The sequence below is a fragment of the Triturus cristatus genome, chromosome 11, assembly GCF_964204655.1.
Source record: "Triturus cristatus chromosome 11, aTriCri1.1, whole genome shotgun sequence".
Classification (NCBI taxonomy): domain Eukaryota; kingdom Metazoa; phylum Chordata; class Amphibia; order Caudata; family Salamandridae; genus Triturus; species Triturus cristatus.
The window spans coordinates 186,651,567-186,669,245 of NC_140594.1; the positions used below are offsets into that span (position 1 = coordinate 186,651,567).

The window sequence follows — 17,679 nt, forward strand, 5'->3', positions numbered from 1 at the left end:
CTCAAAGGCTTTGTTCGCTTCAGGGGACCAGACAAACTCCTTGGACTTCCTCAGTAGCTGTGTGATTGGGGCCACCACTCCTGAAAATCCATCTATAAACCGCCTGTAAAAGTTGGCGAAGCCAATGAAACTTTGGACGTCCTTCACGCTTTGGGGCACCGGCCATTCTTTCACCGCCTTGATCTTTCGTTCTGCCATCTCCTGTCCCTCTGGACTCAGCATCACTCCGAGGAATTCCACGGATGTGACGTGGAAGTCACACTTGCTGAGTTTACAAAACAGCATGTTTTCCCTCAGCTTTTGGAGCACAGCTTTGACGTGGTGTACGTGCTCCTCCACACTGGACGAATAGATGAGGATGTCGTCGATATATACGACCACGTAGATATCCAACTCCTCTCTGAATACCTCATTCAAAAAGTACTGAAAGGCTGCCGGGGCGTTGCACAGACCGAACGGCATGACGAGGTACTCAAAAAGGCCGAACCTGGTCTTAAAGGCGGTCTTCCACTCGTCTCCGTCCCTCATGCGCACCAGATGGTATGCCCCTTTCAAATCCAACTTGGTGTAGATACGAGCTTTCTTGACCTGTTCCAGAAGTACACTGATGAGAGGCAAGGGGTACCGATTTTTTATGGTTATCGCATTCAATGCCCTAAAGTCCACACAGGCTCTCAGCTCCCCATTAGCCTTCGGGATGAAGAAGAGTGGCGAGGCGGCCGGAGACTTGGACGGGCGGATGAATCCTAGCTTGAGGAGTTTATCCAGGTACCCCCGGAGATGCACGTTTTCAGGCTCCGTCAGGGCATACAGCCTGCCGCTGGGAATGCTGGCCCCTGGCACCAGGTCGATCTGGCAGTCAAACTGTCTATGTGGTGGTAGCACTTCCGCCTTCACCTCATCAAATACATCCTCAAAACTGTGATAAGCCTGGGGGAGAGCCACATCTTTTTCTGCCGCTGTAGCCACCGTCTGACTCCCGCTCTCATCTGCGTCAAGGGATTCCGTTCTTATTCCACAATGCAGGATGCAATACGGTGACGTCATTTCGATGCGATGTGTTGGCCAATCCACAAAGGGGTTGTGTTTCTGTAGCCACGGCAATCCCAATATGACGCCATATTGGGGCGCTCGGATGATGTTAAAATCGATTTGTTCCAAATGGTTCCTCCCATATCTCATCGGAAGGACCCCCGTGTGCTGTCCGATGGGCCCCGTCACCAATCGCCTTCCGTCTACCGCATAGACGTCTTCGGGTACTGCTTTGGGAAGAAGCACTAGCCCTAGCCTGCATGCCTCGTTGTGGTCCATAAACATGCCAGTGGCCCCTGAATCCACCATGGCCACAACGGGTATCCACTGGTCATGCACTCCCACGTGCACCGTGATAAACAGGTGTCGTTGTCCCTTAGTGACCGAGTTGGAAAGTGAAGGGATGGATGAGTGACTCCGAGATGCCCCTTCTCTGGTCTTGGAGTCCTCTAGTTTTCCGCCGGTATGTCCACCACGGCTGTTACCGACCGGTTGGCCCGATAACGTGACGTCTTCGGTTTGGCAGGGCATTCACGTACGTAGTGGCCTTTTTTGCCACAATATAGGCACAATCCTTGTTTACGGCGTGACTCTTTCTCCGTGGCTGTGAGGCTCGCTCGTATTGCGCTGATGTCCATGGGTTCTCCCTTGGATGCGGTGGAAGTTTCAGGACTTCCCACCGTCACATAGGATGGAAGGGATTTTCCTTTTCTCCCATGATCCCCCTTTCTTTCACTTAGCCTATGTTCCAGCCGTAATACCAGGTTGATAAGGCCCTCACATGTCTTGGGTTGAGGGTCAATATGAGCCACGGCGTCCTTGAGCTCATCGCACAGCCCTTGATGGAAGAGCGCCGTCTGTTTAGCAACAGGCCACTTGGTTTCCGCAACCAGCCTTCGGAACGCGTTGAGATACTGCACCAGGTCGTTGGATCCCTGTCTCAACTCAAGCATTTCACGGTCCGCCGTGTACGAGTCAGCCCTTCTGTCGAATACCTTCAGGAATTCCTCGCGAAAAGCACCCCAATCACATAAGAGGGGGTCGTCCCTGCTCACCAGAGGTACGGCCCATTGTGCCGCGTTTCCAGCCAAATAGGATATAAGGAAAGCCACACGAGCCTGACTCGTGGGGAACGCCTTTGGTTTGCACGATAAATGTAGCGCCACTTGTGTGAGGAATACCTGCACTGTGTTAGGATCCCCACTGTACCTCTCTGGTGTTGCCAAGGGGATGGCTACCGGCATTTCCACTACTACCGCAGGGGTCTGGTTCGTGAGGGAGGTGCTGGGCGTGAGCGGGTCCAATTGGATAGCATCCAGTCTGGCTTTTACATCGGCTGTTTCTTGCCTAGAGGCAGCCACTTCAACTTGCATGGCCGCTAAAGCAGCCAGCACATCATCAAGTGTTGCCATGTCTGTTATCGACCGGGAGACAGTTAGTGTTATTAAGGTCGGATATTTTGTAACGCCCTGAACGTCTCAGGATCGTTTAACAGACACGACAATGAGGACGCAACCACTTGTGAAGGGTTAGTTCTTTTAATGAAGGCAAATAAAATACAAAGAACAAACAAGAGTTATAGTCACTGGAATCCTCCAGGCTAAGTACGTTACCAGCCCACAGCACGGATGGTCCTAACCGTCCTCTGCATATACGCCGATCCCGGCGTATGCCAACAGAGGGCAGAAATGAAATGGCCGACAATGCCAATCGGTAGGCTGTGAGGGGCACGAAGAGTGTTGGGGAGAATCGAGGAGTCAGGGAAACACCCAGCCGGGGTCTCTACCTGAAGGGAGCAGCCGCTCAACCTCTTCCTCAGACTGCACCGGGACGCGGAGTCACCTCCTGGTGATGCGTCACCGATACCCCAATCACAAGCAAGAAGACTGAACCGAGAGCAGCCGCTCGATCGATCCTGTGGACTTCCGAGTCTGTAACGCGGCAAACACCTCCTGGTGTGCGTTACAGCTGGCAGTCCCTGTGTCTCTGGTCGGGCTGGGAGTTACGACTCCAACCAGCAAAAGCGCCACTGCGCTTGGACTCAGCCGAGTCAAAAAGCGAAGCTCAATGGTTGACCGGTAGAGCTTCCGGGTCCTTCACAGGTGACGATGGGGCAAGACACGGCCCAGGGAGTAACGACTCGACCTACCTCCGTTCTTGCCTTACTGGAGCACCACTCCGGAACACTGCTCTTCACGAAGCAGGTACGTCGGTGTAAACACAATATCCGACAGCCTTGTACCTCCCGGTTCCTCCCTTTATAGGGCGTGTTTTCCTTGAGTTATGTAACAGCTCTCCTGTTTACATAAGGGCGTGTTTCCCTTGAGTTATGTAACAGCTCTCCTGTTTACATAAGGGCGTGTTTCCCTTGAGTTATGTAACAGCTCTCCTGTTTACATAAGGGCGTGTTTCCCTTGAGTTATGTAACAGCTCTCCTGTTTACATAAGGGCGTGTTTCCCTTGTATGACAGGAATTCTTGACAGGAAAAAACTAAAGCCTTTACTATCTAACAAAGTAGGCTTAGAACATTTTCGGCAGAAGTATTAATCATTTAAATCTGATGTCCCAGTTTATCTACCAAAACATGATGTACAAAACACAAATCCAAGATTCCTGGCATAAGTACATTGGTAACTGCTATCCTAACCTTAACAAAGAGTAGTCTCCCAACTTGAGCTATAAGCCCCCGGCACACTTCTCCTATACTGGTATAGAACTTCCTTAATTTCTCATTCAAAAAAATCTTAATCACTTCAGTCTGTAACCACAGATAACTACTGTAAAGGGGCTTAAAGAGTAGCCAGTAATTTTCACATATGCATGTAAGAAAATACCCGAAGTGCCCACTTGGATAACACCTTGGGACGGTCTTCCGTGTGGGACTCGTGCTTTCGCCAATCAACGTGGGAGGGGCCGTGACAGACTACGAGACCCATTCCCCTCTCATGTATCTTTACAGAGAGACGCTGACGTGACCCCGGAAGTAGGCGGGGGTCACACCGGAAGGAGTAGTCACCACCCAATAACAAGGGCCGGCGTCGTAGAGGAGGAGGGTACGAGGACGGAGCCGGAGGAGTGAGAGAGACCCGCAAGCGAGGACGGAGACAGCAAGGACGCGCCGAGAGAAAGCTGGAAGACCGAAGACGCCTTAGAAGACGACGACGGGGAACCGGACGACCGCTGGTGCGAGGAGTGGTGGTGTCCACCGGAGGATGCGGGAGAGCGGCCGCAACTCAGGAGAGTTGCGGCAGGAGCTGTGAGTAACACGAAACCAGGGGACTCAGGGAAGGATTCAAGGGAGGCGGGCGGTGAGCTGGGAGACGGGCACGGGTAGTGGGGTGTATATCGGTAAAACGCCTAAGTTTAGACTGAGCCCTCCAATGAGCACATTCCCTGCATAAACGGCAGAACTTTACCGGCGGTAAGGGGCTAGTGGTCTGTATTTGGTTTAGCATACCTCCCCTCACTATAGCCGTGACCCTCATCCTCCTTATCATGCTTTAGTTTGTTTTCTTTATTATTATTCCTGTTTGGTTTTGAAGTGTGCCTTCTTTATTAAACGCGCATCTTTTACATAGCGGGAGCCAGATTGAGCGTGACTCCTAAACGGCTTTACTTTCCTGACACGCTTCAGTTAAAACAATAGTGGTTTTCCCTAGAGAAAATCCCACCTAAGTAAAATAAAAACCATCAGCCTAGTTCCTGAAACACTCCCCGGTGTGGTGACGGGTATTTGACTCTGAATCTGTAGAACAATAAACTGACGGCTCCCTTTTTCCTCTCTTATGAGCCTCCGGGAAGAACACCCTTGCATTGAAGAGAAGGAGCCTGGAACATCCTCTGCAACCCCGGCCAGTCCAGCCCTTGTCCGAGAGGAACACGAAGAAACACCAACCCAACAATCCTCTAGTTCTACATTTTCTAATAAAGCTCGTCCTTTTGGAACCTATATTAGGCCTCCTCGCCTGTTTATCAGACCTGCCCTCCCAGAATGCAATTTCAGTATGTTTGTCTACGGACACTCAATTTGAAGAACTAACCTAAACAAAAAATCAATTAATGTTGAATCAGGTTTCCTTTGAGCTATTCTTTCAGAGCACAGTGGTCTTCTGCTATAGGAAAGCAGGTTCACATAATGAAGAATCGTACCAACAGACTCGGTGTGAAAACTATACGATGCTTGCTTCTCCAGGAAAACCTAAATCAAAGTAGCTTCAATTCTTTTGAGTCTTTTTAAAGCTGTTACAGCTGCCTATGTAGGGCAAGCAGCAATGCAGCAAAATCATTTAGTCAGCAACGCTGGTACTAGTCTACATTTCTGAATGACCATGAAAATTATATTAGTGGTCAAAGGAGTTAAAGAAAGTGTCAATTTAGTTCTACAAATAAAGGCGCCTCATACAGCAATTTCAGCTCGGCACTTGCCACTTAAAGGTACTAAAGAAGCCAAATCGTATTCAATTTGTAAATACATTTGAGAACATAAAATATAAACATATTTAGGAAATTATAAACCTAGCTCCTTTGGAATGTCTTGTTGGTTCTTGGAAGCCATGAAACATTAACTCTGAAGCAGAAGAGTTGAACACAAGCTGTCAGACTGGCTCATTGATGAAAAGTAAACAACTGCACATATATTTAAATCCTTCAGACATTTAGTAAATAACAGGCATTAGTACAAACTTTCCCAAAACGTTTGGTAACAAGCCTTAATTTTCCTTTAGTAAACCTGATGCAATATTAATTATTTTAGACATACCCTTGTTTGCTACACCCACTATAATCAATCTCATCATACATAGTCTTCTGCCAATCACACTTAGATTGCAAAGGAGGGATTTTTAACAATTCTGAGATAAAACTATATTTTTAATGTTTTCATAGTTAAAACATGAGAACACAAGTGAAACGACAGGTTTAATGGATCCACATTCAATCTGTAATTAAAGAGAAATCTAATGTGACATGAGAAAACTGCTCTATAATGATAAAGAGTGCATGAACAAAGAAACTGTCAGTGGGTAAGTTGCTGTTCAACTAAAATAGATTAAATAAAGCAGTACAGAAATCGCAAAAGGGAGCAATAGAGATCTAAAACTGCAAATCTAAATCCTCTGTTTGGTTAAGATACAAACTCTACTTTTTACTAAGAACTAGACTAGCTAGCTTCTCTTAAAGATTGATTGAATAGTTCTGCAGAACAAATACAGTCATTAAAAAAAAGTAAGACATTAAACGTGTACGGCAACAGGTGACTTGAATAAAAAAATAGCCAGCCCAAACATGAAAGCACATGTGCGTATACATATGTGTATGTATAAATTTAGATTTCTCACTGAATCAACATCAAGGACAACTCCATGTAGAGCAAATGTCTTCAGCATCCCACGTATTGCAAATTTAGGCAAAGCTGTCCCAACGGAACTGCTGGCAACATTGTTACTGTCAGGAGATCGTATCACCACAGTTAGGCCTAACAAAGAAAACAGAATTTAAGAGACATTCCTCTTTGGATGGAGTCACAAGTATCAAGTAAATTAGACAAGATTATTTAAACAAAGGTAAATGAGCTACAATAGCTACAAAAATCAAGAAGCAAGTATACAATTATACATAATTATAAAAATACTCTGTTAGTTGAATCATTTTTTTTTTAATCTAACCTTGGAATTTTGAGCAAGAGTGAACACCCTCTATGATATCCATCAGAATTTCTTGCCACATCTCAATTAAACCCAGATAATAAATAGCAAATGTGAAACACGTAAGATTCTTCTATTTAAAAAAAATCTGACTGCAATTTAGAACACAAAGCTGATGTTTCTGCCCAGCATTAGAACATGAAACTGCATGCCACGCAATCTGAATCTCCAATTAACTCAATTTATTATGTTGAAAGCATGTAAAAATGTCCGATAGGTTGAATTTTAAGGACAATCCCTATAAAACTGACTATAACTCACAAACTTAACTTGCATTTTTAAGTAAACATACATTTCAGTACATTCAATCATTATTCATGGTATACCAGTTGATTAACGGATCAATATGGCCCCCAGAGCCTAGAGACCCTTACGGGTGATTGTTCACGCTTTACAAATGTGGATTATTACAAATTATAATAATTATGAAATTTGTTTCAAAACAGTTATTCTTATACATTTATATCAGTTATGATCCTTTCTAAAAAAAACAAAGGATTAAGAAAAAAGGTTTGTGTTTGCATCATACTGTACTCTTGGTCAGAAATGATCAAATTTAACAAAGACATTAACAGTTTGAACACGATACAAAAATAATGCCATACCTTTTCGAACTTTATCAATTGTGAATTTATTTGCTTCATCCTTGATATCTTCAATAGTAGGAAGATACAAGTCTCTTGGGATGCCACCATTTTCTTCATAGAGGAATTCTACTGTTTGTCTCGCTATGTCGACCATCCCTGAAACGCATAAGATATTTAGCTAAACTCATTGTTTACTTTCTGTAATTACAAATCTTTCTTGCAATTATTTTGCTTGTCTATGATTAAGATTCATTTATGAATTTTGAAAATGCCATATTTTGTTATACGACACTGTGTAAAATGCAAAGTGTCCAACAAGTGTAAACTCAATTATTTTGATGACAGTTATTCACATGTCTGTCAACCGATGTATATCAAAATACCTCGAAACTGTTTGGATGCAAATTGACTCCCTAGTGTGGCTCACTGGTTAGAGGAGGCATACCCTGAAGCAGCGGTCAGACCCGGGACCAGGGTTCAATTCCCAATGCGGCAGGGTCTGAGCCCAAGTGTCCACGGACTCGATAATTCTCACTTCGGTGCCTACTCGAATCATGGGTTCACACTCTGCAACTCTGGGCAATAGCTTGCTTAATCTCCACTACGGCCCCCCCGCGGCGGGATGCCTGGCTTTCACCTTGGGGATGCCCAGTACGGGTTATCTCACAGGGAAAAAGCCAGGACGGGTTCCCAATGCAAGCGCCGAGATGCCCAAGGGTAAGTCGAGCGCTATACAAGAACTCATATACATACATACATAAAGTTATTTTGTAAATATATTTCTCAGCAGTTTTCTAGGTACACAGTAATTTTCCAATGAAAAATATTGATATGCAGAAAAATAAAAATGAGGGAAATCTTAATAATCAATTGAGTTTTACCTGAATAAATGACATCAGCAGGTACAGGTTGCATTGCACAGAAGGAGAAATGCATGATGTTCATCTGATATTTTCACTAAATAGTAACTCTCTGCTGTTTTATCTCGAGCTCTGCCCCGGCCTTAACCTAGCCTTGTTACAGCCTCCAACTACTCACACCACTCTTTTTTCCACCTAACCCTGTAACCTGACTGATTTACACTTGATGCATAGCTTTTACATTTGGGAGACAAACTGAATTGACAAAAGATTTATGGGGTTTTATTGTTTTGCAAAACACATACATGCAAAGGAGGTTAGTGGCACTGTAGAAGATAGACAATGAGCACCCCAAAAAAAGAGACCACCATAAAAACCAAAACTGTAGAGAAAGCAAGAAAGCTCATACAGAAGCACATAGGGTCTCCCTGGAGGATAAAAGGGGCTATATAAAACAAAGATCTAAAACAGGCCCAACATGTGTTTCTACATCAGCAAATCTGCCATTTACATCATATGCACACCAAGATGATGTTCTGCAGACGCTTTGTATACTTTGTAAAAAAAAATGGCAACATTATAGTGCTTTTATTTAGACACCGGACTGGATAGTAGACCTTACATTTTAAAGCCTCTAAGAACAAGTTTACTTCGGTAATGCCTTATCTGGTAGAGACAATCTAGCCACAGATTCCTTGCCCCACAATTATCCCCAGGCATCAGACTGGATCCTAGTAGGTTTCGTGAGCAGTACCCGAGTGATGGTAAGTGTGGAGTCGTCATCGGCATCAGAAGTGACGTGCGCGGTGCCTATGTAGGTGTCACCCCAACGCTCAGATGCCAGTTTCTTTTCGTGAATTCCCACGCCAGAAGCACAGAGCCACAAAGAAAACTGACCACTGGACTGGAGAACTAGGGACCTGAAAGTGGAAACAGCACTGTCCTTAGAAATTAGTTTGCAGAGCAGGGAGGATGGGTGGGTAGGTAAGGAATCGGCTGCTAGATGGCGCCTCAACCAGATAAGGCGTTACAGAAATAGGTAACTTGTTTATCTGATAAAGATTTCTAGCTGCCGTACCTTAGAATAAATACCCTAGCAATACCTCCCTGGAGGTGGGTCTGCAAAACTGTTTCCCATTAGAAAGTTTTGCAGGATCGAACTAAGTGTCCATTCCGACAGACCTAACAAACAAGTTACTTACCTTTGGTAACAATATATCTGTAAGAAACATTAGTAGTGATAGATTCCTTACCTTAGAATTACCCCCAGGTGTCAGACTGGATCCGGAAAGTTTTCGTGAGCAGTACCCCTGCATGTCGATAGGTGGTGTCGTGCGGCTTTGCTCTGGGCACTATCAAAGATGTTCTTTCAGCCATTTCGGCCTTTCTCACGCTTCCTGATCAGCCCTCTCTTTTCAAGTCCCCAGTTGTAAATAGATTTCTCAAAGGCATTATACACCTTTTCCCTCCTATTCCGTTTGTGATGCCACAGTAGGACTTGAATCTGGTTCTTACTTATCTTATGTGTGTTCCTTTCCAGCCCCTTCACAACTGTCCTCTTCGTCTCGTGACCTTGAAGACTGTCTTCCTGGTTGCCATCACCTCCGCTAGGCGAGTTGGTGAGCTCCAGGCTCTTTCTTGTACACATCCTTTTCGGTCGGTCCATCCGGACAAGGTTGTGCTCAGGCCCCGTCCTTCCTTTTAGCCAAAAGTTGTTACGGCCTTTCACATTGGGCCGACCATTACCTTGCCCACCTTCTTTCCGCCTCCGCATCCTTCCAGAGAGGAAGAGAGGCTTCACCGTCTGGACCCAAAACGTGCGCTCTTATTTTATCTCAACTGCACACAACAGTTCCGGGTGGATGACCAACTCTTTGTTGGCTACGATGGCAGCAAGAAAGGTCGGGCGGTACACAAGAGGACTATCTCCCGCTGGGTCGTCTTGTGTATCAAAGCCTGTTACTCTTTGGCTAACAAAGAGCCTCCAGTGGGGCTGCGTGCTCATTCCACTAGAGCAACTGCAGCCACTACTGCATAGGGACGTTGTGTCCCCCTGCAAGACATCTGTCAGGCAGCCACGTGGGCTTCGCTGCACACGTTTACTCAGCATTATTGCCTAGACAGCCAAGTCCGGAGAGACGTCTTCCTTGGCCGTTCTGTTCGCCAGGACTTCCTGGTGTGATCTTGGTTCGCAGACCCACCACGGGGGTTGGTTTTGCAGGGGTATCTGTTCTAAGGTAAGAAATCTATCACTATGTGTTTCTTTCAGATGAACAAGTTACTTACCTTTGGTAACGATATACCTGTAAGAAACATCAGTAGATAGATTCCTTACCGCCTCACCCATCCTCCCCGTTCTGTGAACTGATTTCTGGGTTAAGGCCATCCCTTTCAGGGACCTAGTTTCAATGCACTAGTGGTCAGTATCTTGCATGGCTCATCATTCCTGGTGCGGAAAGTCGTTTACAGAACTGACGTCAGCGCGCGTTGGCGGCGTCTAAGTAGTGCCCGCGACATCATCTCGGCGACCACGACGCCAACGATGTACGCGGAGCCGCACAACGCCACCTACCGACGCACAGGAGTACTGCTGACGAAAACTTTCCGGATCCAGTCTGACGCCTTGGGGTAATTATAAGGTAAGGAATGTATCACTACTAATGTTTCTTACAAATGGCCCAGGCAGTACTGCTTCATGAATGGGTGTAGAGAAGTTTGCATTGCTCCCTGGCAGGTATCCAGGACCAGAACTCTGCATTACAGACTAGGCTGTGGTGGGATGAGCACACAAACCCTCAAGTAATTACTTTTTCGCCAATGTAAAGCAGATCTTAATGCTGAGCATGATCTATCAAGATATGGTCCGTTTCTGCACAGCCTTACCCTTCTTCGCTAAGACAAACCCCACGAAGAGGTGGTCCACCTGGAACTCGTTCATCCGGTAAATGTAGAACAACAACAATCTTTTTGGGTCCAGCCGGTGACGTTACTCCTCTTCCTCAGAGGGATGTGGCTGAGTGTTAAATTAGGCAGGGTGATGGACAGGCCTACATTAAAAGGAGTGACAACTTTCAGTATAAAGGAAGCTCTGGTGCGAAGAACCAGCTTGTCTGGGTAGATGTTCAAGTAAAGAGGCTTGGATGACAAAGCCTGAAGTTCAGTAACCCTCTGGGCAGATTTTATCACCACTAGGAAGGTTGTCTTGATGGTAAAGAGCCTGAGAGGACAGTTGAGCAGTGGTTTAAAGGGAGAGCACATCAGAAATGCAAGGATGAGTTTGAGGTCCTACTGAGGCGTAATGAAGAGTGAAGGTGGAAACGTACTCCAAACCTTTCAAAAACCTATTCACCACAGGGGATTTGAACAAGGATGGTTGGACTTGCAACCATGGAAAGACTGACATGGGAGAAAGATATCCCTTTAAGGTGCCCAAAGCAGAGTCCTGCTAGGCAAGAACAAGGATTAAGAGAAGGACCTGAGAGAGGGCAGCAGAAAGAATATCAACCTGTTTCTCTGCACACCATGCCACAAACTTGCCCCAACTGCAGGCATATACAGTCTTGGAAAAGGGGCGCCTGGCTGCCAAGATGACACTGAAAACTTTGGGCAGAAGATCGAAAGCTGTTGACTGTTCTGCTCAACCTCCACGCAAGAAGGCGGAGTGTTGACAGGTTTGGAAGGAGAACCCTACCCTGCTGCCGTGACAGAAGAGGAGAAGGGCAGCCTGATCAGAGGACAGATGGCCATGCTCAACAGCTTGGGGTACCAAACTCTCCAAGCTCATTCTGGAGCCACAAGGATGACTTTGGCCTGGTCATTCCTGTTCTTCTTGAGAAGAGATCTGTGCAGGAGTGGTATTGGAAGAAAGGCATACAGGAGGCCTGAGCGCCACTCAAGATGAAAAGCATCTCTGAGCGAATGCCGCCTTGGAAACTCCAGCGCACAAAACTGCTATCATTGTGTGTTCTCGGCAGTGGCGAACAGATCTAACCAAAGCTCTCCACATTGCTGAAAGAGACCTTGCACCACCTCCTGATGGACACGCCACTCCTTATCTGCTAGGCAACTTTGGGTGAGTTCATCCGCCCTGGCATTCAAAGAGCCCGCCAGGTGCTGAACCACCAGGGGTATGCCCTGTTATTCCAGCTAAGTCCAGAGATGCAGGGCTTCATGACAAAGGGTCCACAACTCCACCTCGCCCTGTTTGTTGCAGTAGCACATGGCGGTGGTGTTGTACATGAACACCTGCACCAGCCTTCCCTTGATGGAGAGTAGAAAGGCTTTCATTGCCAGCCAGATCGCCCATAGCTCCAGTAGGTTGATGGAGTCTGGATTTTGCTGCAGATCTGGTTGGGAAGGGAGAGGGAGCTGCCTCTGACCCAATCGTGGTTTGATAGCCACCACTGCAGAGCTTTCATAGTTCCCCTGATGCTGTGCCCACTTGAACTTCAGGTCCCACTGAAGAGCCCGTACAAGCCAGCGGGCATGTGTCACAGGCAGGATGCAGGAGGCCATGTGGCCCAGCAGCCTCAGAGTCATTCTCACCGAAATCCAAGATAGAGGCTGAAACTTTGGTATTAAAGTCTGAACATCCTGGACTCCCTGTTCAGGGGGACAGGCCCAAAACTGCACCATTCCAGAAAAGCTCTGATGAAAGGGAGTGGCTGACAGGCAGTCAGGTGTAATTTCGGCACATTGATCGTGAACCCCAGAGAATGCAGAAGGTCCACCGTAGTCTGGAGGTGGGAGAAGACAGCCCGTCTTCAACAGCCAGTTGTCAAGAAAGGGGAAGACTGGCACCCCTGATCTCCATGTATGAGCTGCAACCACAGCCATCACCTTAGTGAACACCTGAGGGGCACTGGTAACACGAAAAGGGAGCATGGATAACTGAAAGCGCTTGTGGCCCACCGTTTTCCACAGGTAACACCTGTGGGCAGGCAGGACAGGAATAAGGATGTATGAGTCCAGCAAGTCCAATGCTACCATCCTGTCTCCTGGGTCCAGGGCAGACAGGACTTGAGCGAGAATGAGCACTTTGAATTTCTCCAGGAAGAAATTGAGAGGGCGCAGGTCTAGGATAGGATGAAGGCCTCTTTCTTTTTTAGGAACCACAAAATAGTGGGAATAACCACCACAACTTACTTCTGGCAGCGGCAAACTCTCTAGGGCTCCTTCGGCCAAGAGAGCAGCTACTTCCTGTCGGAGCAAGAAGAGATGGTCATTCGCCAGCCTGTGGCAAGAGGGTGGCATGAGTGGAGAAGTCACAAAGGGGAATGAGTAGCCCATTCGGACAATCTGAAGAGCCTAACGTTCTCATTTTATTGATCTCGAGTGGGGCAGAAGATGGCGTATCCTACCTCCCACTGGGTGGCCATGATGGTAGGAGGGCAAACTAAAAGAGTTTGGAGGCTGTGGCTGCTAGGGGCGTGGTGGACTGGCCCAAACTCTGGCTTCTCAATCCATGGGGTCTGTGGGTACTGCGTCATCGGCCACGCAGAGGCTGAGAAGCTTGCGCGCCATGGTGGCTGGGCGGGTAAAAGATGCACCTGGAAGCCCCTTCCGTGGCAATGAAAGGTGGAATGAAGTTGGCGAGGGGCCTAGGAAAGGCCCAAGGACCTGGCTGCAGCTCTGCTATTCTTGAAGCACTCCAGCACGGAGTCCGCCTTGTCTCCAAAAAGACAGGAGCCACGAAAAGGGCATGTCCATAATCGACGCTTGGACATCCCTAGAAAAGTCAGTTGTCCTTAGGTGTGGCGCTGCAAGTCCACTGATGAAGAAACCGCTCTGTCTAGTGAGTCGGTCGTGTCCAGCCCACATCGTATTGTCTGTCATGGCTTGGGAGAGTATGGCTCAGGCCTCCTCCGGGACCATGGGCAGCACCTGCGCAACTGAATTCACAGTTCACGGGAGTAATGGCCAAAAAGGCACATGGTGTTCATGGACTGCAGTGTCAGGGTGGTGGAAGAAAACATTTTCTTTGCTAAGGAATCCAACCTCTTGGTTTCCCTATCTGGTGCAGTGGTAGGAAATGCGACAGGATTTACAAGGGAGGTGGAAGCTTGGACCACCAAGCTCTCTGGGCTAGGGTGTTGCATGAGGAAATTGGGATGCCCTGGTGTGGGGCGAGTGGCAGCAGGCAATCGTCCTGTTCACAGGACCCCCATTTACAGGGTTTGGACCAAGTCCCAAGCAGAACATCCATGAGGACTTCATTAAATGGGAGGAGCGGGTCTGAGGGAGTTACGCCTGGCTGAAGGACCTTGATCGCCCTTCTCACATACCAAAGCAAAAGTTGGTCCCACCTCTGTAGCCATTGTAGGAGGAGATGAAGCCAGTATCTAGTGAGGTGTCCAGCCCGCTGGCATCTGCTAATTCCTCAGACCCGTCTATGTTAGGGTCTAGGGGCTGGTATTTTTCAGGGTCCAGCGACCTCTCCCAATCCTCCCCAAGTCCCAGCTGACAGGAATAGGGCTCAGCCTATGGACCGGAAGGTATGACTCTAGTTGGCGCAGGCGTCGGACGATGCCCCTCTGGCTCCATGCCGGGATGAGAATGGGGATAGTGCCGTCGGGCTGTGGAATGTTGACATTGGGACCGGCACCGGGGAAGGTCAAGGTGGTGCAACCGGCGCCAGTCTGGATCCATCCGTCTTACTTTTCTTTCTCTTGTGGGACTTGCCTGAAAAGGGATCTAAATGTGATGAGGATCTTGGGCTCTGCGACCGATCCTGGGACCTTCCTTTCGATCGGGATCTAGACCCTCACAGTGACACACGTCAAGCGGCAAGGAGCTTGAGGGAGTGCTCCCTTAAGGCCTTGGGGTGCATGGCACAGCAGCCAAAGCAGAAATTTGCGTTGCAGTCCCGCTTGAGGCCCCTGAAGCAAACAAGGTGCAGGTCCGTCACTGACATCGGTCAGTTACAGGCACCGCAGGGCTCGAAGCCGGCCTTCCTAGTTGACATCCTGCCACACCAGATGAAGATCTCAAAAAAGACTTCAACAAAAAGTCAAAAAGGCAAGTCAAAAAATGACTGTGGGGTAGTCCGCTTTAGATTAAGTACTGACTGGCAAAGAGTAGAAAAGAACTGACATCAGCAAGCAGGATTGACGCCTATAAAGGCACCATACACGCCACTTTCGGCGCAGATGAAGCCACGCAGAGCTGAAAGGGGCCACCTACAAGCACGCAGGGGTACTGCCTCATGAAAACTTTTGGATCCAGTCTGATGCCTGGGGATTATTCGAAGGTAAGGAATCTGCAGCTACAAGCCTCTATCAGATATAAAGCTATGAGGCACCTCGCACATTCCTCCTATAGGGAATGATAGTGATCCTTTTTCGCGGGCTGAAATAGAGTCTGCGATTTTGATATTAGTCCCCGCTAAAGCCCCGGGACCAGACGGTTTGCCAGGAGATTTATTTTTGTTTGATTCTAGAGGGTGGTTGTGCTATTTTTATTTATTGTTTTATGCCATGGCTGCAGGATGCTCAGTTCCAGACTCTTGGAAAGGCGCAGAAGTAGTTCCTATCTACAAAAAAGGTGATAAGGAAGATCCCTCAAATTATAGGCCTTTAAGTTTGACTGATGTAATGCAAAAGGTGTTAGGTAGGGTCCTCTTGCAGAGAATTCAATCAAGTCTGAAGAGGAGGACATCCTCTCACAATACCAGGCGGGCTTTAGGGCTAATACCGGGACGATTGATCAGGTTTTTAGGTTAATGATTATATATTGGGAAGTCATTTTAATTGGGAAAGGTAGCCTCTATATGGCATTTATTGATCTAAAAACAGCGTTTGATCTTGTACCTAGGGCCAAATTGTGGCAGATTTTAAATGATATGGGCATTCCACCGTTAATTCTTAACCTACTAATCAGTCTTCATGAGGGTAATTATGCTCAGGTGAGATGGGGTGCCCAAGGTCAGTTGACGGAGCATATTCCTGTTGGCAAGGGAGTGCGCCAGGGTTGTGTGATGGCTCCCAACCTGTTCTCCTTGTATGTGAACGGAGTGGTGAAGTTTCTGCAAGAAGACCCAGCTGACGCCCCTATTTTAGTGGGCGACAAAGTGCCAACGCTTCTATTCGCTGACGACACCTTGTTGGAGTCAAAGACTTCAGTTGGGCTTCAAAAATTGTTGTACAGATACCAATCTAGCTATTAATACCACGAAGTCAAAGCTTATGGCTTTTAATCCCCCCCAAATCTTTTAGGAACAACTTTACACTAAACGGTACCCCCCTGGAGAGAGTCGGGATCTTTGAATATCTTGGCATACAACTCTCGGATAAAATGCTCTGGGGGCCCCATATATTTAAAATGCTTTTGAATCATAAACGCGTGACCGGGGCACTAAGCAAAGAACATCGCTCCTCGTATAGTAGGCCAGTTGCCCCTGCGCTCGTAGTTTATGAGGCAAAGGCAGTTAGCTCGGCTCTGTACGGAGCCGAGCTATGGGGGTTTGAAAACGTGGATGAAATAAGTAGGTCTGAGCACAAATTTCTGAGGGATTTAGTGATGCTTCCCCGCAACACCCCATTAACACCTTTAATGAATGACATGGGTAGGTGACCGTTTAGAGCAATTGCTAGGCTACGACCACTGCTTTTTTGGGCTCGCCTGCGACGCACTGAATAGCTTACCAAATACGCCTCAGCTCTAACGGAGGTAATGAATCTGGATGTGAACCATAAGGTCAAGTGGCTATCATATGTGAAGAAATCTATGATGGCCTTAAAGAATCATGGGATACCTAGACTCCCTCTAGTAAAGCGGAACTCAAGCGATATTATTGGGATTGGATTGACAGGCAAGAACTCTGTAAGCCAATGTTGGGTAGATTGACAGAGGAGTTCTTCTCGTTTAAGCAAAGTAGAAGCTTGGAGCCCTACCTAGATGTGATCCAGGTCCCACAAGATAGGACTCTGTATATTCAGTTTAGGCTTGGCACGCTCCCTGTTAATAACCGAATGGCAAAGTGGCATACAGCCGAGAACATGACAGAGTTGCCCGTGCTGTTGAGCTCCGGTGGAGTGTGTTGCTTATGTCCTGTTGGCTTTCCCTGCTTATAATAAAGCTAGGAGCAAATGGCTAAAACCAATATGCAGTGATATAGGCACCCGCGATTACCGGTTTGCTCTGCGCATTTTAACCCCTTCGATGCTGCGCAGATTCCGCCGCTGTGCTGGCGGAATCTTGCGCGGGCGGGGTCATGACGGAATGGTTCCGTCATGAGCACAGCTCAACCGTGGGTCATGACGGAACCATTCCGTCATGAGCACCGAAGGGGTTAAAATCTGATCCCAGTGTTCTGTTTTCATGTGGAGTGGCCATGTTTTTAGGCCAAGCTTGGTTAATTAGAATCAGAGCCCTATGAGGTGTGACCCCAATGTAGGTATTCACAACTCATATGTGATTAGACCATATATTATATTGGCCTGCTCTATAACTTCTGAACACTGCTTGTGATGGAGATAGCACTAGCACTTTATACATTG

The 17,679-nt window shown here is 47.3% G+C and overlaps 1 protein-coding gene across 2 annotated transcripts in view; it reads right to left on the reverse strand.

The window, feature by feature from the left end:
- Positions 1-17,679, reverse strand: part of HECTD4 (HECT domain E3 ubiquitin protein ligase 4) — a 2,430,065-nt gene that overhangs the window by 997,718 nt on the left and 1,414,668 nt on the right. For both annotated transcript variants that reach the window (XM_085634374.1, XM_085634373.1), the window contains exons 55-56: positions 7,341-7,478; positions 6,370-6,506 (exon numbers count right to left, since the gene is read on the reverse strand). In XM_085634374.1, coding sequence (XP_085490500.1) covers positions 6,370-6,506; positions 7,341-7,478 — 275 coding nt within the window. The remainder of the gene's footprint in view (positions 1-6,369; positions 6,507-7,340; positions 7,479-17,679) is intronic.